The 21531-nt window shown below is 37.9% G+C and overlaps 1 protein-coding gene across 1 annotated transcript; it reads right to left on the bottom strand.

Moving 5' to 3' along the window:
- Positions 1-19821: 19821 nt before the first annotated feature.
- LOC149192667 (squamosa promoter-binding-like protein 6) lies at positions 19822-20343 on the bottom strand. The gene has a single exon (XM_089407030.1). The coding sequence runs from the start codon at positions 20341-20343 to the stop codon at positions 19822-19824; it is 522 nt and encodes a 173-aa protein (XP_089263156.1).
- Between the last annotated feature and the right edge of the window lie 1188 nt (positions 20344-21531).

The raw sequence follows: 21531 nt of genomic DNA, 5'->3' as shown, positions 1-21531 counted from the left end.
ACATGGTCTTCCTCTCTTCTATCTCACTTCAGTTGTCTCGCCCTGATGATGGATGAAGTGTTCGCCCAAATGTTTCAAGAAGTTTACCCAGCTTTCGTTCAGAAATATTCCCCAACACCTAGGGCAGGCAAACTCACTCCGACAACTGTGAAATAAATATTCCCCAACACAAAACTAAGGAAAGCAAAATCACTCCAACATACCCTGTGATCTGATCAGAAGTAAACAAAAACCAAACCTAATTAATTATAACTGCTCCTCATGAATAACATTAACCGTACATACTTTTTAGGGCATACATTTGTAAATCAATGGTACCTCAACCAAAGAAGGAGAAAGATGAGAATGGATTTTCGCATTTTCAATCTGAAAATGATAGTGGGTTATTTCAAACCGATAACAGTTATCATCATAATAGGATGAATACAAAAGACAGAGAGGATACAAAAAGCCCATTAACATCATAACCAGACTGAAGGTACAAACAACCATTAACCCATTAGATGGACAGTACGAAATCTCATTCATTATATAAAGAACCATAAGAGATCCGAATAGTATGGCAATGAATCTTAATTGTTTAAGGTATAAAAATGTATTTAGCAAACAATAACAACAAATGAAAGAAATTATGAATACGAGGAACTCACTGTGACAGTAACAACGACCACTACTAAAAATTCATTTCTCTGAAAATGGTACAGATTCAATTAAACCCTTTCTCTTCCTTCTCCATTGCTTCATATCAGCTATCTATGTTCATCATCATTTTCTGCCGCCTGACTCCACACAAAACAGCATTGTTCTCTCACGATACAAAATCCCCGAAACAGCTTTCTTCCAAGTTTCTGTCAAACTCAAGACAGGTCATCTTTTTTCCATGCGCACAGGGTTGCTATTGATATAGCAGCACAAGGCTACGCATGTAAGGAAGAAAGACATGAAGAGTCTCTGCGAAGAGTCTCATCGCCAGTAGAAGAGTCTCATCGCTAGCAGGCAGTCTCTGCGAAGAGTCTCATCGCCCACAGAAGAGTCTCATCGCCAGCAAGCCAGTCTTGGCTTTTCATGGCCCATTACCATGGGAAAAAAACCATTTTTCTATGAAAAAAACAGATTAAACAAATGGTAGAAAACACTCCAATCATCTAACACACATAATCAATGGCTCAGGATCACACACGTCACATTTTAGGGATGTCTTTCTCAGAGAGAACGCCTTACGGTGTAAAGATTATTTTACAATTGAAATGGGAAAATGGAAAAAATATAATGTTCCGAATATTTCTCTCATGCTTTGGCATTTTTCAATGGTTTTTTTAGTTTTACTTCTAGTTCCTCTGCCACTTAATTATTATTAAGTTTTTGGGTTTATGGCTTGTCTTCGAGTAAGCCATTTTACAACCGAGGAATGCAAATCCGGTTACAACCAAGGAATTTGAAAAGTGAATTATTTCTTTGATCATCAATTAAGATGCTTCTATAAAACTGTTTTTATTTATTATTTTATAATTCTAACATTATTGTGAACATTTCTATGATATTAAAGTTTTGACTTATGTCGATTCCGGATGCGGGTCAGTGGGGACAGCCTTGGTGTAGCCATGCTTAGTACCCGGGTAATTATTACCGCCTTCCCCCACATGCTCAAAGAAGGGGTGTGGTGTCCCTTAGCATGAATGCATGTTGGGCAAGTGGGCAAGGTGGCAGGATATGAGATAAGGCCAGGTGGTGGAGTAGGCGAGGTCATTCGACGTTTAGCACAAGAGTGAAAGACTGTGGAAAAGGGTGGCACTATAGAGTAGTGAAAGGTCGACGTAACGGGGGGAAACTTGGTTGCGGACGGACGCGTGCAGAAACCGGGTATGTAATTTGGCTTTGCCTCAACATTGAATCTATGTTCTACTTGGGGTTACGCTAGTGGAAATGGGGGAGGCAACTACTTGCCATGTCCTCATTTTGTGTCTATACTTTCTCCCAAATGGGTAAAACCCATGACTACAAGGAGGGGGAAGGGGGCGAAAGCTTTTTGCGAGTCGTACCGCAATTCAAGAGGGGTCATGGTTTGTAGAGAGTGGCAAGGGCATGGGGCTGGAGTCGGAGCCAAAACTATAGTTTGTAAAAAGACTACTAGAGTAGCTAGAAACCACACGAGATTGATTACAAGGTGAGGAATCCTTAGTGGAAAGCTAGCCAAAGGGAGCTAAGAGACAAAGCTATCTATCTTTAGGCTGAGGGAGTAAGGATCTAGAACCACCACAAGCGTACTGCTAGAATCAAGGAGGTCCTGTGGGCTCAGCTTGAGGCAGGGTGGGATGACCTGAATACAATCCATAGTAAGGGGGAAGGGCACAATGGCGGGCCATGGGGTAAGGGTCAAAGACCTCCCGTGTTGGATCTATGGGCTTTGGCCCACCCTTGCACACATGCGTGTTATTCAAAACAGGTCATGGTCTATGCTGCGAGAGGAGGTGGGTGTGGAAGGAGAGGCCCAGCTCTCCGGACAGATAAGGTGCCGAACACGTTGAAAACTCACAGGGGTCAGAAATCAATAGGGAACCTCATCACTAAAGCAGCAAAGGCTTACAATGAAGGGACAGACGCTGGCATTCGAAAATTGCTGGAAGAATAGGAAGAAGAGGTAAAGCAAGGAAGTGAGATGGAGGAAGAGATGGATAATTGGAGGACTCTTGTTCCAGATCCAAGGAACACTCGTGGGTGAATCACACAACTCAAGCAAGCGTTTTACTTGTACTGGTTGATGAAGAGACTACTAGGCAAGGTAATGGAGCACATATCCATGGGTATGGCGGTGACAGCTCAGGGAATGCCAAATTATAAGGACATGGAGAAAATTCTCTTCCAGTGACACAAACATGATATCAGATGGACAGAATTGACTGCTACATCCCATGCATTCTGGAGTTGTATGTCATGCCAGGGACATCAGATGAGGATCCAGCTTCCATTGCATCTTCCTCAGAGGAACCGAAGGATTAGCCTCATCCCCATGCATAATTTTGGTCTATGGGGTTAACTTTTAAGTTTTATGTTGCAAATGTTATTTTTTATAGTTATGTAGTGTCTGGACATGAGATAGAGACGTATCTAGCATGGTTGGAAAGATTAAAACAATATTGTTTTTGGATGGCTTACAATGCTGGCCAATGGCCAACAAATTTGGTTTCGCCTCGAGGCAAGTTGAGGCCACCTGGTTAATCTGTGTGGTAAACTTGATTATTATATAATAGAAAATGGAATGGACCTACCAAGCTTAACAAAAGAAAAGTTTTGATTTATTTCATTTACCAAACCCACTTGTTAATATGCAATAACATTACATGTACTCAGTTGGGTTTATATGCAATATTAATAACATTAAGATTACTCAGTTTGGTTTTTATCAGTATAATAAAATATCATGTTAATCTTGAATTTGTTGGGATGTCAAATTTGTAACTTTGGAAGAAATCAACTACTTAGAAAGCCAACAAAACTACTTGCTTCTTGAGCTCTTAGTTGAGTGATTTTTCCTCTTTGAGTAAGTGATTCACCTTCGGTGCTTCTGGACCTCTAACTCCAAACATCTACCCTATGATTTTTCTATGTAACATATTTCTTAAATGAATGGGTACTAACCTCATCGGAATATAGGTCCGTTTGGCTTCAGTTTCACTCCAATATTCATGTCCAAAATTCATCCTAAATTGGTAAAAATGGCAGCTAAGTTCTCAGATCATAATTTTGTTGTTACAAGTGGTTGTTGGCTTGCATCAATAGTATGTATACTAGTTGTTATTGGCTGAGGTTAGTATGTGTCCTAGTTGTTATTGGCTAAGGTTATTGGTTGCTCATGAGACCTAATTTTCATCCTGAGGAAAGGTGCCTATTGGTTTGGCTTGTTCTACTCACTGGTCCCTTTCTCTGAGTTATTTTGAAAAAGTTAAGGGGTATTGCATATTAATATTTGTTTATTGTCTTCTTGTAATGCATCCAACACACAAAATTAGTTTTGATTTGTCAAGCCCCTATGTGATCTCTTTGTGTCCAAGAACTAGAATATTTTTATTATCCTAGCTTAATGTTTCCAACCAGCATAAAATTAGGTTTGATTTCTCTAGCCCGCATGTGAGCTCTCTGTGTCAAAGAAGGAAATGAATTTAAGGATAATTCAAGTCATTCCCAATGCAATGAGTTAGAGAATTTTCAATTTTTTTTTACATATTGGTAATTATGGGGCTAGTGACTTTTACCCAGCACTAATCTATACTTTCAGATAGTGGTCACCAAAATTTTCTCAGGGCTAGTGTAATTTTATACTACTAGACTAAACGCAGCATCCAAATTCCTTCTCCTAGTGCTGAAATTTCTCTACTACAAGACCGTGCATAGGTCTTGGGCATTGAGTGTTGTTCAATAATTTTTGGATATACTTTTGATCTACTCTTTGTGCCTTTATTTGTTGTCGTGACTTCAAAGATGGGGAAATGGGCTAGATGAACTGTTATGTTAGCTATGATTGTATATTAGTAATTAGTTGATATTTTACTTTTCTATGTATAAGTGTATACTTTCAATTTAAACGAATTAAGTTTTCTATTGTGGAGTTTATTCATGGGCTCTCTACATGGTATGAGAGCACCGATTGAGATGATAAACTCCATGCTTACTGAGTTTGTTTGTGAGAAGGTTTTGTTTGAAGTTTATGGAGTCAAGAATGTACCAGTTTCATAAAATTCATTTTGATGAGCATAATGTTTGTAGATGCATGAGATAAAATAAAGACAATAGGACTACTGAAAATTAAATAAAAAAAAACTAAGGTAAAATTGATTACCCACAAGTAACTCTTATTGTTGGCAAAATTGACATTAAATATTAGCTAAACTTTGAAGCATTTTTGAAAGTGAATTATTAATTATTTTTAGTGGAATATTTTTTTCATATTTGGAATTTGAATTTAATCCACATATTACTCGAAAGTGGAGAATGCTTCAAGTTTCATGAAAGTGAAAGTATTTAATTATTTTTTTTACACAGTTTGTTTTAAATGAAAATGCACAGAAAAGACATTTTCCAAAATATGAGACCACAAGTAAGGTGAATACATTTTCTATATTCTTTATATTACTTCTAGAAACAATATCTTTGTGTGGAATTATGGAGGTGAAAGTGAATAGAGGAGAGAAACATGAAACCTAATAGGAGATAAAAGGTGCAAAAAGTTAGTAAGAATCAAGTGAATCGAAATTGTATGAAATTGTGATAAAAGAAAGTATTTCCCATTTCTTTTATCCATTAAATTAAATTAAAGAAAATGGTTAAAGAAAAGTGAAATCAATAACTAAAAGTAAAAGTCACTAAATCTGAAATTAATTAAAATTGAGTTGAAAGTGTTGGAAATATTCTATGAAATGTTTTAATTTTATTTTGATTTGAAAGTAAACAATGAGGCTTGAACCTAGCTCTTTGCTATGTTATTTTTGGAACCCTCTAATAAACCACCAAGCAAAGCTTTTATTCAAATAAAAGGAGAAAGAGACTTATGTTGTTTTTTCTAGAGTATTTCTCAAACAATCATGACTTTATTGACTTCAATAATTGGAGTTGTGCTTAGCGGAAAGGAGAATTATCAAGAATGATTTAGAAAGCTTCAAATCACACTTATTTTAAATGATTTTTGGGAAGGAGTTTGTCAGGGAAAGAAATACATAGATGACAATGAAATTGCACATGAGCCACCTAATGATGAAAGGAAATGTGTAATTTATGAGAAAAAGGAAAAGAATGCATATGCATGAATTCCTACATCACTCGCAGAGGAGGTAAGAAGATATTTTGTTGCTTGTGACACTGCATTTGAAGCATTATAAAAATTGCATTATTCGCACTTAGAACATGCGATTATTCAGTTTTTGTTGAGATTGTTTAATTTGGATATGAAAGACAATGTTCCTTTGATGATGGCCTTTGAAATAAAACTTATTTCTCATGACATAAAAACCATCATTGTTGTAGTAGATTTACAATTGACTCGTCTATTAAGGTTCTCCATCGTGTCTATTCACACTACTTGGAATCTCTCCAAGCTAGTGGGAAGTTAAAAGACGTGACATTTGATAAACTTGTAACAAAATAGTGGAGAGAGAAAAGTCCTTTGAAAAGAAAGAGACTCCACCCAATTCTACCGTAGAAACTTTATGCTTTTCATAAAAAGATTAGAAGTCTCATGTTGAAACTTATGGAGGTGATAAAAGTACTAGAGGTCATGGTAAAAGAAATTATAGAGGTAGGGGAGGAAAACGTAATGAGGGAGAAAGAAAATAAAGAAATTTTAATGATAAACCAGCTGTCAAGTGTTTTCAATGTGGTAAAATTGGTCACACAGTTGGTATTTGTAGAATTCCTTGGGATAAAGTCAAGGAAAGGAGAGAATAGTTGAATGAAAAGAAAGATTAGCCACCACTAGATAAGGTAAAATCATGAGAGTCTACACAATAAATTATTTCTGATTGCAATTTTAATATTAATTATGTTCTTAGTACTACATTTTCTTCATGGCAAGAAAATTGGATTTTGGATTCACGATCCACATGTCATATGACTTTTAGGAGAGATTTTTTGAAACATTAAGTGACTGTGTTGATGTAGTAGTATATTTTGTTGACAAATATAAAGGTAATCCTTCAAGAGTTGGATCCATTCGTTTGAAGATACCAAATATTACAGATTATGTTCTACAGGATGTCCTTCACATTCCACAATTTCAAAGAAATCTAATGTCTCTTATACATATTTGACAAAAAGGGAATTCCATATATATATCATTGATTTCATCATTGAGATATGTAGAGCATTTGATGATGCAATAACTATGGTGGGTGATGAAGAAGGTACTCTTTTAAAATTGAATGAAAGATCATCTAATGTAATGAATTCTCATTATAGTTCTTCTCTTTTAGCATGGTGAAATGCTACTCAATCTTCGAGTTTATTATGGAATGCTTATTTTGGTCACATTAACTATGATAGTATCAGAATTATGAGACAACAAGGTATAAAAGGATTTCCTATAATTTGAAGTAATATTACACCATGTGATTCTTGTATTTTGGGGAAACATTCCAAGCAACCTTTTCATAGTTCTTCTTCTAGAGCTTCAAGAAAATTAGGTCTTATACATTCAGATTTTTGTCTTATGATTGTTGCAACTGCCAATTGTAATAAATATATGTTGATATTTATTGATGATTATTTGAGAATGTCCTGGGTTTATTTCCTGAGAGATAAGTCATAAGTATTTGAAAATTTAAAAAGTTTTCATTTGATGGTCAGAAATGAAACTCAACAGAACATTGGTATTCTGAGAACTAAAAATGGTGGTGAATATACTTCTAATGCTTTTGAGGAGTCTTTAAAGGAAAAAAGAATAAAAAATCAGACTACCATACCTTATAATCCACAATAGAAGAGAGATGTATAACATATGAGTAGAACTTTGCCTAATATGGTTAGATTTATGATGTTCTTTAAGAATGTTAAGCTGATGTTTTGGGGAGAAGCAGTGCTTTGTGCATCTTATATTCACATTTTTTATCCTTCTTTTGCCATCAACAATAAGTCTCCTTATCAAATATCGTATCATCATCTTCCTATTGTTCAACATTTTAGAATGTTTGGTTCTCTATGCTATGCATTGATTCCTAAACATCAGCCTAACAAGTTTGGTTCCAGGAGTCATAAATGTATTTTCTCATGATATTCTGCTACTTCCAAACCTTACAGGTTGTAATACGAGGAGAACAAGAAATTTATTCTTTCCATAGATGTTACTTTTCTTTAATGTGATAAAGATAATTCCATTTTTGATAGACATATGACCCATTTGGAGAAATTTGTATCCAATTTTTTTTATTTTGAATCTGGTAATGATATTCCACATAATGAAGGGGGGTTCCCATTATGGATCAGTATGTGGTTTTTCGATCTTTAACTCATGAGAATGATGAGAAAGTTAATGCTGAAGAAAATTTGGAAGACATTGTTGTTTTTGCAAGGTTTGATGGAGTTCCTGAAGAACCTATACTTTAGGATGAGAAACCATCACAGCCACTTCAACAACCTTTACGAACGTCAACACGTGTTCAAAATTTCCAAGCAAGTATAATGATTCTGAGATAGGAAATTCCTCTAACAATGATTCAAGTAACATTTCTCATGATTGTAAATCGAATCATTCTATAATTACTGAACCTAGTAATTTTGATGAAGACTTTGTTAATTTTTTTTTTCTAAGTAAAAGTAGTCTATTAATATGTACAGAAAATATACAAAGAGGACAGAGCCTCAAACCAGTTTATCATAGTTTCATCAAAATATGGACCGCCCCAACATTGGGGAAACCAGTCCAGCATGATCATAACCTTAAAAAATAATAGCAGTTTTGAGACCAAACCCCACAAAAACACAGTAAGACAAAACCCTGACATTTGGTCCAAAAAGAACCAGACAGAAGGCACCAAGGCAGCCATAGCCGGCCAAGATCTAACCTTAGTCTGCCCCTGCCGAAACTCTGTCTGCCACCTTCGACTACCTAGAGGCCACGTTATCTTAGCTATAGTCATCGAGGATGGGTTCCTTGATGATTTGGCAAGCCTAGTCATCCGCCACATCCATGGATGCGCTGTCATGTAGCACTCCACCACCACCGCGAGGCTCGCCCCCGTTGCCAGAAGCATGCTGGATAGCAGAACTGTCGTGACACAAACCACCAAAGGGGCGCGTGGCAGTAGAGCAGCCCCCTTCACCATGCAGAGTTCCACCCAAGTTCGGACTAGGGGAGGTGAGGAGACTGTCAACCATCACATTGTTACTAGATTCCCTGCAATTGTTGCATCTGAGAGCACCTTCCTGCGGCGGGTTGGAGATATCAACCTGAGAGGCTGAGTGAGCAATTTCTTCAAAGAAGGAGATGGAGATAGAAGCGACAATGATAGGCCCGTTTAGGGAGCTACAGAACCTGAAGTGAGCAAAGCGAGGAGCGGGATGAAATGGCAAAGGAGAGTTGTCAGAATGGACAGCGAATTCATCAAGAACAACACTAGAAGACCAAGCCCGACCTCTTCCACGCCTGGAATTGGGATGTCTAGCTTCTATGAAAGCTTGAGGATGATGTAATTCAGGGGAACGAGAGGAGGTGGAGTGCTCCACCGAAGGACGAGAGCTGCCTCCCCTGGTTCCTCCCCTACGACTACGCATGTGATGCCTAACCATATTGAATTCGCTGGCTGGGTGCTCAAAAGGAGAAGAGACCAAAGGGACGAAGACAAAGGGAGTAGTAGCAGAGGGGATGAGAGGTGAAACAGTGCTAATCTGGGTACAGATTAAGAATTAGAGAGTCGAATGCGAATGATGATAGCCGTTATCAAAATTTGCATAGCACACAATCCAATAGTGCCCGCCTGTTGCAGTGCGAAGGCAGGGCTCAAAGGAGTGAGGCAGACAGATGCTACAGAGCAGAGGAGACAGAAAAGAATTGAAGTGAGGTATCTCCATATCCCAACACTCACTAGCCTTTTGCTGAATATAACCTGTATTGAATGCTGCCTGCAGATAGTTATGAGGGCGTCTCAGGGTGATATGGGGAGGGGCGCCATCGGACAAGTGGCCCATCCCCTCACTGCCATTCTTCAGATAAACCATTAATGCGTATTCGTGTCACCCGCATCTGGGTGGCCTCCTACTTCCTGAGTTTTCTCTTTCTCAACTAAATCGTTGAATTCCTTCATCTGTGCATTAGTGGCAATATCAGATAACGCATTAGCGTTCATAGTAGTATTACTCTCCACCCCTATGTTGGCAAGAAGGTCAGCTACCTTATTGCCTTCCCTACGAGTATGTTTGAAATTTACTGCTCTGTGGGCTTTGAGCCAATCTTCAACAAGTTCCAGTCTTTCTGCTAGTCTCCAACTGTTGCCAATTTTGTTTGAGGGAGTTCCTTGAATAATTTTGTTCACCATATTAATTAGAATTTGAGAGTCACCTTCGATGATGAGAGGGAAAAAGCCATGTGAGTGAGCTAAAAGGAGCCCTTGCCATAGCCCTTCAAGCTCGGCTGAGTTATTAGAGTCCCATCCCTTCGATCCTAGAAAGGTTAGAAGGGTGACGCCCTTATGATCTCTGAAAATTCCTCCAAACCCGGCTTTACTAGGATTGCCTTTTGAGGCTCTGTCGAAGTTCAGTTGGAACATATTCTGAGGAGGAGGAACCCACTTATCTGATGTTGTGCTTTTTGCTGCCGATTTAGCAGAGATTTTCAATTCTTGATTCCATTGTAGATTCCAGTTGTCCCAAATAGTCTTTTCCTGTGGTAGTGTGGGAAGATCGTCGTCATGCCAAGTTTGGAGTAGAAGAGTTTCCTTGAGGTTTTGATAGACATTGTTCCAGATGACTTCCATAGGCGTTGACTGATTCTTGAAGATGCGTTTGTTCCTCTCCTTCCATATAGTCCACATGAGAAGGCCAGGTATAAGCTTCCATAAGGAGTTAAGAACCTTGCTCTTATAAGGATTACTTACCCAGTTTTGAATAGTGGTGGGGATGTTTTCCTTGATTCGGCTTTCCCTTTGGCATCGAAAACTGACTTTTTCCCAGAGCTTATGGGCCAGAGGGCAAGTGTCCATGAGATGCAAGATAGTTTCTTCTTCCTGATTGCAATTGGGGTAGATGGACGGCCCATGAAAGTTTCTCTTCCACAGATTATCCCAGGTGAGGATTTTGTTCTGACAAAGCAGCCAAAGAAAAGTGGAAACCTTCGGCCATAAGTTGGGAGCCCAGATAGCAGTCCAAAGAGGATCTTTGACTGCAGTTTCTTTTATAATTATGTTGTAGGCTTCATGCATTGTGAACATTCCCCTGTCCTCATATCCCCATCTGAGCACATCCTTCTTTTCTGAATACCTTATGTTGCGATTGGAGAGTTCCGATCCTAGGATCTGTTGGTCAGCCTCTAGGCCATTCCTAATGATGTGTTCCAGATTAACCCATTGCTTGAAGCCATGCGTTAAGGTAGGCTTCCAATATTGATTGATCTTATCGAGCCTGCGAGCCTCCCAATTGGGAATTTGGTGAGGATCAATCAAATCTTTCAGTCTATGTTGTTGCTGCCAGGAATCTTCCCAGAATCTTGCAATAGTGCCATTCCTGACCTCCCAAAAGCTATGCTACTGAATAAGATTTTTATGTTGCTTTGTTGCATTCTAGACTAATGAACCCGGGCCTATATCAGTGAGTCTGATGAGATCCTCAACAGGTCTATTATTGGCATATTTGGCTGTCCATAGAGTGGCCCAAGGTGTATATGGTGCAGTGAGCCAGTTCCACCAGATGCATGCTCCCATCACAGCATTGCTGTGGTGAGGATCTCGAAGCCCAGTCCCGCCCAAATGCTTGGGTAAGCAAACCTTTTCCCATTTAACTAGAGCCCATTTACATTTCTGTCCTGAGTTGCCCCAAAGGAAAGATCGTTGGAGCTTTTTGATTTCTTTGAGAACCCATTTTGGCGCCGCCAGGATTGAAAATAAATACAGCGGCATAGACTGAAGGACTGATTTGATTAAGACTAAGTGGCTAGGCATGTTGAGGGATCTATGGGTCCAGGAAGAGAGACGTGCTTCTAATTTTTCTAGGAGCAGATTCCAAGAAGAGTGCTTTAGGGCAACATCAGTCAGGGGAGCTCCTAGGTAATTGGATGGAAGAACAGCTTTCTGGAAACCCAGGATTCGAGCAATGGAGGCTTGGGTAACTGCAGGGGTGTGGAAGAAGAAAATTTGGGATTTGGCCTGGTTTATGGAAGCTCCAGAGGCCGCTGAGAAAGTATTTAACAGAGATTTTAACTTCTGAGCTTCTTGGACTGAAGGATGCCCATAAAGCATGTTGTCATCCACAAATTGCTGATGGGTGAAGGGAGGGGAGTTGGGAAAGGAAAGGCCACGAAGCTGCTGTGAGTGAAGAGCATCCTTGATACTTCTACCTAGACCTTCCGCCATGATGACAAACAAAAAGGGAGATAAGGGATCTCCTTGACGAATACCTCTCGAAGGATGAAAGGGGGAGGATGGAATTCCATTGATAAGGATGGAGAAGAAGGTGGAAGAAATGAGACTCATAACCCATCTAACCCATGGTGGAGAAAAACCAAAGGCAGTTAACATTTTTTTAATATAACTCCAGCTCAGACTATCAAAGGCTTTAGATAGGTCTATCTTAAGTAACATACCTGCCTTTTTATGCTGCTTCAAAGAGTGGATGATCTCATGTGTTAGGATAATGTCGTCCGTAATTTGCCTGCCCTCCACATACCCTGATTGCTCCGGGGAGATAAGTAAAGGAAGTAACGGTTTGAGCCTTGAAGCAATGACTTTGGATACTATTTTGTAAATGACATTGCACAACGCTATAGGCCTGAATTTATCAGGGGTTCTAGACTGCGCTTCTTTAGGAATGAGGGTAATGAAAGTGGCATTCATGGCTGGAAGCATCCATCTGCTGGTTCAAGATTCTTCTACGACCTGCCAGACCTCCAATTTGATCATATCCCAAAAATTGTGAAAGAAGTTAGAAGTAAACCCATCTGGACCTGGCACCTTTCCTTCTTTTAGCTGACGAACCGCCTTTTCCACCTCCTGCAAGGAAATCAGCTTGAGGAGTAGCTGATTATGCTCCTTAGTGATGATCTTTGGAATGGATTGGATTATTTTGTCAATGGCCACCGTCCGATCCATTTGAGTCTCTTGATGAACCTGCTTGAAGTATGACAGTAGTTCTTGTTCTATAGCTGCGTGGTCTTCTACTTTTCCTCCTTGGTTGTTCTGTATATGGGTTATGGTGTTGATCATTCTTCTTTGAATCGTAGAGCGATGAAAGAACTTGGTATTCCTTTCTCCCTCCTTCAATCACCTGACTCGTGATTTTTTCCTCCAAAGAACTTCTTCTTGCTTGTCTCTTTCTAAGATTTGAGATTGCAGGTGTGTTTCCTGCTCCGAGAGTTGCTCTGTTCGCCCTTCTAAGATTATTTTCTGTTGCAGTTCTGTCATTGCATTATTTAGAGCATTTTTTTCCTGGAGTATATTCCTAAAAGTAAACGGGTTCCATTTTTTGATGTGGAATTGGAACATTTGTGATCCCTCCATAGGTTTGAAGTTTTTCTAGATCGCGTTGACGAAGTTGTTGAAGTCCGGATGTGACAGCCAGAAGGTTTCAAAGTGAAAGGGTCATCGTTCAGCATTTCCTGGTCGATTCCAATGGAGTGCGATTGGCCAATGATCGGAACCTATAAGGGGAAAAGTTGAGGCTAAGAGGTCTCCACCTAATTGTATTGCATTATCAGAGAGAAGGAATCGATATAATCATGAGGCGATTTGATGAGGGTCTGCTATTTTATTATTCCAGGTAAAAATACAATTGTTGAAGGGTAGATCAATGAGCTAGTTGTTTTGAATGAAATCCTTTAGATGATAGCTTTCCTTGTCTAGTCTGCTTCTGCCTCCCCTTTTTTCCTCCAATTTGGTTATCATGTTGAAGTCCCCCCCCAGTGATCCAGAGAGGGTGGATTCTTTCGGAGCTGAGAAAAGAAAGAGTATTCAGTGTTTCTATCTTCTGAATAGCTTCCTGAGGAAAGTAAACATTTGTTAAGTGTCCATGGATATTGGTCCCTGTTAGATGGAACGAAGCCTGAATGAAGTGCTTGTTCGCATGCATGTTGGAGAGGGTGATGGTCTGTGCATTCCAAATGATTGGAAGACCTCCTGATGCCCCTAACGCATCAACTGCAATTTGATTGCACCCTGGCCAAGCTTTGGCCATGATTTTTTCCAGAGTTACTGAGTTGCACTTGGTTTCTTGAATGAAGAAGATTCTTGGTTTTTCTATCTGAATCATGTTTTTTTATGAATCTATAATTCCCAGGGCTGTTAAGCCCTCTAATGTTCCATGAGATGAGCTTCATGATGAGACATTAGAGAGGGTGGTATAGTACTTCGTGAGCTTGGAGTATCTTCCCGATTCCACTAGCATTTCTCCGATGCGAATGGTTTGTTGGAGATCGGTCTTCCTTCCTCTCTTCTTATTATCCTTAATTAGGATCTTTCCATCCCATTGGCTTCTAGGCTATATTCAAAGGGATCACTGTCTCTGTGCTCTTGAGAGAATTATTTCCAGATTGTCCAACTATCTTTCTGGTATTTTGTCATAACTTTTTGTTTTACAGGCTTGCTCTAGGCCTAGAATATCCGGGTCTCCTAGATCTATGCTTTCTGGTTCCTCTTCCATATTCTTGGTTTCATTTCTCTCTTTGATACTTCTTATTGCATCTTTCAGCACATTTTCTTCACCATCCATCTCCATACTTTGAGAGATCCAGGCAGGAATGTCGCTGGGGGAGGGTGAGCTGAGGTTAACGGATATCTTTGATTTCAGGGAATCTCTGTACTGGTGGAGGCTGAGAGCGTTTTTGACTTGGGCTGCTCCTTGGAGGGAGCAGGGGTTTCAAGATTGTCCAGATCTAGCTGAGCTAGAGTCTTGAAGTTGTTCCTGGTACTCGGTTTGGGAGGATTAGCAGTAGAGGTGCTGGGATTAGAGCTAGATTTTCTGAGATTTTTTCTGCGATGGGAAACTTTGGTAAATCCATCAGCATCAGATTTTCTGGGAGGAGGAGGGGCTGAGGTTTTCAGGTTAGATGGGCAATCTCGAAATAGGTGACCAAGAGCGTGACATTTCCTATAGCGGAAAGGAACATGTTCATAATCGATAGATTGGATCCACTCAAAATCGTCATGGAGGAGACTTACTGCATCCGGTAGGGTGTTTTTAAGGTGCATATAAACACATATACATGGATATGAGGTGTATCTTCAGAGCTTGGTCTAATGTACTACTTTGACAAACTCACCAAGACCATTGCCGATATCTTGTAATGAAGTCTCATCCCAGTACTCCACAAGGAGGGAGTAAAGGTGGATCCAGACCAGTGCCCAACTAAGATCTTCTTTATCCGAGTTAAATCTGTCAACCCATTCTCTGAGATACAAACCAGTTGTGTTGAAGAAATATGGCCCTCCATCTATGATTCTATTTCTATCCTCCAGACAGTTGAAAATCGCTGTGAAGAATCCCTTGGGACCTAGCTGCAGGGTTATATGTCCTTTCGGCTTCCACTTGGCTGCAATCCATCCTTGCAGCACTTTTTCAGTAGGCCAAAAACCAATAAACTTCCCTATCAGAGCATGATCCCTCATAAATTGTATCTGTGCGTTGACCCTATAGTTGGGTAACTCGATCTTTAGTCTCATGGCTGTAACTGGCTTGCATGTGGCTAAAGTTGCCTTGGGAACCTCCTTGAAAGTTTCTTTGTTTCCTTGAGAGTCTTGTCCTTCTACTAGATCCTCATGGATTGTCTGTTTGCTGGCGTCCTCCTGCATTGGAACCTATTCTGTATCATTTGGGGGAGGCTCTGCGCCCTCCCCCTGAGGTTTTCTCATTATTCACTGACCTTCTTGTCCTTTGTAGTTTGTCTTGTAGTAGAAAAGTGCTGGAATATTTTACTGTAAACTCTGCAGGCCTGTTGTGACAAGAATGTTCTGAACCGTAGCTACCATGAATGCGTGCCGTCAATCGAAGACTTTGTTAATTATGATGAATGGAAGAATGCAATGAAAAAGGAGTATGATGTACTTATTAAGAATGGAACTTGGAGGTTAGTGGATTCTCCTGCCGGAGTCAAACAGATTAGTTGTAAATAGGTGTATAAGATCAAGTACAAGGAAGATGGTTCGCTTTATACATAAAAGGAAAGGTTTGTATCAAAAGGTTATGTTTAGAAGGAAGGTGTTGACTAAAAAAAGACATTTTTTGATACAACAAAATGGGGCACAATTAGATATCTATTTTCTCTTGCAACTTAGAATAACTAGAAGATACACCATATGGATGTTAAAACAACTTTTTTGAATGGCGATTTGGAGGAGGACTTTTATATGTTTCAGCTTGAAGCTTTTGTTGTTAAAAGTAAAGAGACAAAGGTATGTAAGTTGGTAAAGGCATTGTATGCATTGAAACAACTATCAAGTGCATGGTATGAAAAACTAACTGAACACGTTCTCGAGTTGAATTATAAGTTGCTTGATCTAGATGATGCAAATCTGTTTGTTAATAAAGTTTGAAAGTCGGTTGCATATTTGGTTGTGTTTGTAGATGATTTGATGATTACAAGAAAAAATGATGATGATATAATGTCTGTTAAAAGAGGGTTAATGAAAATATTTGACATGAAAGATTAGTTTTTTGCATTATTATTTAGGGATTGAAGTTGATCAAAACCTGAAATATATTTTTATTTCTCAAAAAAAGTATATTGGATAGTTATTGGACAAATTTATGATGCAGGATTGTAACCCTCTTTCTACTCATTTGGAGAAAAATTTGAAACTTACTTCCAGTGAAGAAAGTACGTTTGAGGATCCAAGAAAGTATAGGCAACTTGTTGGAAGTTCGATTTTTCTAACTACTACTTGACCTGACATAGCTTTTGTTGTAGGGATACTTTGCAAGTTTATGCATTAGTCATGTGAAGGTTATTGGAATGCAACAAAGTGAGTGGTCAATTATTTGAAAGACACTTGAACATATGGCATCAAATATTCCAGAGTTGCATAGTTCCATCTCACTAGATATTTACATTCTGATTTTGATACAGGTAAGGAGAATGTGGTCCCTACTTCTGGTTATTTCATGAATCTTGGATCAACATCCATCAGTTTGAGATCACGCAATAAATATGTTCTTGTGGATTCTACCACTGAAGCTGAATACGTTTCAGCATCTCAAGCTACAAAAGAAATCATTTGTCTTCCCAAAATACTTGAAGGCTTGCACGAGAAACAAAAGGCTTCAACTCCACTATTTATTGACAACTCTACTGCAATTTCGTTTACCAAGAACCCCAAGTTTCATGATCAAAGCAACCATACTAACACCAAATATAAAGGAGTGTGACATGTGGACAAGCTCATGAATACTACCTCCACAAATTCAAAATATTTTTGGCACAACTGAAAAGAAATGGAAAAATAAAAGAATATTGAATATATTTTCTTGAGTTTTTTCCAAGCTAAAAGGTTCCTTTTAGGTATTTTCTTCTTTATTTTATTCAACTATAGATGCATTTAAAATGTCATATTTTGAGCTTTTCCATAAGCATTTTACTAGGGAATTACCTAAGTTGATGCAACTAAATTCCGTTTCTAGTTCTAGTTATTGATTTCTTATGTTTCAATCCTTTAAGAACAAGCACAAAAATTAGCATAGATAAAAGAAGGATTTTGCACAAGCTAGTGGGTTTTCCTGCAAGCATCAATAGAAAAAAAAATTTTTGTCACCATCTTTGAAATGTAGTGAGTATTTCTATGAACCAAGAAAAAAGAAGTCAAACTAAACCTACAAGTTTTGTGGCATGCCTAGAGATAATAATTGTAATTATTGAAAGAAACCTGAGGCCTTGAATGAATCCATGCAAGATAATAAGATTTTAGTGCCCAAAACCTTATTTTCCTAATAAAGGGTAGGTTTTATTTTCTAAAACATTAAATACACCTTAGGACATTTAGAGACTTCAGTTTGGAGAATTTTAACATACAGGTTAGTTTGATGAGTTGTTAAATTCTACATCTGATTGTATCATTTCATAAATTTCGATTCATTCCTCTATAGAATTTGATGTTCTAGGGTTAATAATGACGTAGTTAGATGATAGGAGCATCAATGGTGTTCTTATTTTTCATAATATTTCTTTCAAACTTCATTGGATATGTCATTCTGATAATGGGAAAATAGTGGAGATTTATCCTAATGAGGTAAACACCATAGATCAACAAAATTTCAAAATAGTTGTTTCCTTTGGAAGAGTTGACCATGGTTTTATATTTTACATGCTCGATTATTTTAAGGCTTCATAAAAGACCTATTTAGTTGTTCATATTAATTCTTTGAGAAAATATTGACATGAAATATTTGGCCATCATAAATACAATAGTTATGTTCAAAAAATTTGGTTTTGGATCTTCCTAAAGTTTCTTATATAGCTGGAGATTGTCAATGTTGTGTTCTTGGAAAGCAACATCAAGCTCCTTTTGTTAAGGGAAATCTTTTACGCGTTGTGACACATCTTCTGTTGCTTCATAGTGATCTCGTGTTATTTCTAACTTTCTTTTTTGGGGGGCTACATATGCACTCACTTTTCTTGATCACATCTGAAATTACTCTTGGGTGTATTTCCTTATTTACAAAAGTGCGTATTTACTACATTTAAGACCTTTCTATCAAAAAAAATGCACAAATAAGGTGATGTGATCGTTGGGGGAGGGGAGGGGGAAATATGTCAATTAGACATTCAATTTAGAACACTCATACGATCAAAATGGTCTTGTGCAAAGAAAGAACTAAACTCTAAAAGATATGCCAATCCACACATGGCTTTTTCCTTTCCCTTGATTTGATCGTATTTCTTGGTCTTGCAAGAAACAACCGACCATTGCATTATGTTTTGAGCAATTTTTAATCACAAAGTTCTTTGTCTTTGGTAGTTGATGACAGAGTTTGATATTCATCAAGATCATCCTACCACACTTTGAGGTGATAATCAGAATGCCATAAACATTTCCACAGCCTACTAGAGCGTAAAGGCACAAAACACATTGAGGTACACATGCAACCAATTCATTGATGATGATGTTCTTAGCTTTGAGTATTTTCCTATAAAGTACAACTTGCTAAGAAGTATGGCATCACCTCATTTTCCTTAGTCACAATAGATACTTGAGACGAAGCAAGTTGTGGTTTGAAGGTCATATTTTTGTTTTTTTATTCTCCCTAAGGGTTTTTCTCTTCTTTTCTCCACTTGTAAAATATGTACATAGTATCTTAGCGGACCTGATTTCAGAGACTCATTTTTGTATTGTTTTTTTTTACTTGCTAGTTGAGGATCATTAATGTTATTTGTCATTTTTCAATACTTATTTTACCAATTTAGCTAATTAATATAAATTGTAAAGTTAGATAAAATATCTTAGATGTTAGAATATAAATTGTAAAGTTAGATAAAATATCTTAGATGTTTAATGCAATAAGTATGCATAGTTTTTTATAAATGTTTTTAGTTAACGGAGACTTAAACATTTTTGACTAATAAAACAGATATATATTTCATTGAGAAAGTAAAGAAGCGGGAATATTAAAATAGCTTCTGCATTATTGTAATTGGGAAAAAAAACAAATAAACCAATTAATATCACTAAAGTTTGAGGTTGAAAATTCTTTAATATAAATTCATCTGGTTGAAAAATATTGAAAATAAATACACCAAACCAGAAAATGTAAAAAAATTTAGTTGACCCCGACTCCTTACAGTTTCTGTATGTTTTTTTCGTAATGAATATACACATAGCTTTACAAAGAACTTGTTCTTGAGAGGGTTAGGCCTGCGTAGAGTTAGACTCCGAACATGTGTACTATTGAAGACAACTTTTAATGTATTTTTAATTACAAAATTACTATGTTCCTTCAGCGCATCTAACTTCTCTCGAATCCTAGCAGGGAGAGCTTATGAAAACTTGATATGAACGTATCTGAAGCTTGCAGGTAGTGACAAAATTGGAAAACGGAAAGCTAAACTAGAAGCAGACATGATCATCATTTTCTTGGAATAGGAAAGAATGAGAGAAAAGGAGCGAGATCTAATTTAAAAAAAAAATGACTAACTTCATTATTAAGAAATTACCTACTACACTGTTGGCAAAACCGCTGAATCAGACGGCCTACAACGACCGTAGGAGCCTTAGAGTGCAATTCGCAAACTTTATGTCGGCGATGGTAGTGTTTTGCACTGCTCAAGTTTGCTTTACAACCCTCGGCCTGGCACTGGGGAATCTGCGAGCCTGTGTATGATGAGATTTCTGTCCTGTAAGATGTATTGCCATGACTGGATTTTTCGGAAGGGCCGCATATATATGCAGTTGTTTCAACCCCAGCGTGGTTCAGCTCCATTCTGGCCGGGAACAAACCCTCCTCCCCCTTCGCTAGCTGGCCTCTCTTCTCTATTACTCCACTGGTTTGGTCAAGGTTTGTATGTTTCGTACAACACCCAAGCGTCCACATTGAACGAGTATCAACGAAGTGATGTTGCCAATATAATCCCGGTGAATCCAAAAGTGATGCAGAATTTCGAGACAAGGCAGACTCAAGGGATCCTTTCACAAATTGTGAGGTCGTCCTCAAATCTGTATTGTGAGACGACATACCTGGACGATTATGCCACCTGCTGGTCTGCATTTCCAGATGAAGACTAGATAGAGCTAAACTATAAACCACTTACAGCTTCGACATTTGCATCGGGATTAATAGATTCTTCATCCAAACCCTAAAACAGCTGCGGTGAAGACAAACAGCACTCAGTCGGGGCATATGGGAATTGTTAAACCACTAACCCTAAAGCTATTAAAGTACGCAGTCATAGCCATCCAAATCTGTGATGTGATCCGTAGCTTTTAGCTTCACTACTAAACTGTTTATGAGATCAACTCACTGGCAATTGTCTGGGCAGTTATGGTAACTCGTGATCACCACCACTGGGAATTGTCTGGACAGTTATAGTAACTCGTGATGACCACCAGTTCATGATTACAATGGGTAGCTAATGGGGTCCAATGTTACGGCATTCTCACCCCATATCTCGTGGCCATATATTCGTTTTGGATGTGAGGACTTCCACAATTGCCGCGATTAAGGCTAGGTGAACTACTATGCATCTCAAATTTCCTTTTTTAAATTGAAGTCGTGATTGCTTTTGAGGCCAGTGATAAGACACAATGTTTCTGTGATCATAGGTTTTTTTGTTCATCTAGGAAGAGTTTTATGGTCGACGTTTCACATATTTTATTTTCATTAAAAAATTTATATTAATATTATATTTATATAATAAATAAAATAATATTAATTTATTTATTTTTGTTTCTATATCGTGGTAGTTTACAGAAAAAAAGATGTTAGTCAGATTTATATTTTAGTAATGAAAATTAAGGAGAAAAAAAGATGTGGTCAAATTTATATTTTAGTAATGAAAATTAAGGATCAAAAGTTTAGATGGTGGTGAATCATTTTGTTATTCATGGAGGAGAAACAATTTCTATTAAAATTATTATTTTATAATTTTTTTTATTAAAATTACAAATGGTATTTACCAATGTTTATTTAGTATCAAGATAATTTAATCAGTAGTAGAGGTCAAAATTGACTTGATGTAGTTTGATTTACTATGAGACATACACTAATCATAAGGCTTATAATTCTTATCCTAAAAGATTCTTGTAACTTACATTTATTTTATAGAGAATTGTGTTTTTGGAAATTTAAAATAATTGTTGTTTTTTATTTTCCTGGACATTGTAGTAATATAGACACAACAATATTAGATTTTTATTGTTTTTT

The sequence above is a fragment of the Pinus tabuliformis genome, chromosome 2_2, assembly GCF_031772625.1.
Source record: "Pinus tabuliformis cultivar Carrire ecotype Pingquan chromosome 2_2, CPIR1, whole genome shotgun sequence".
NCBI lineage: Eukaryota > Viridiplantae > Streptophyta > Pinopsida > Pinales > Pinaceae > Pinus > Pinus tabuliformis.
Note: the sequence above shows the minus strand (reverse complement) of the source record. Positions and strands in the feature narration are given on the sequence as shown.

What these genes read in the sequence shown, in the direction of transcription:
- LOC149192667 (XM_089407030.1), bottom strand. Translation starts at nt 20,343, where the DNA reads ATGTCGTCTCACAATACAGATTTGAGGACGACCTCACAATTTGTGAAA.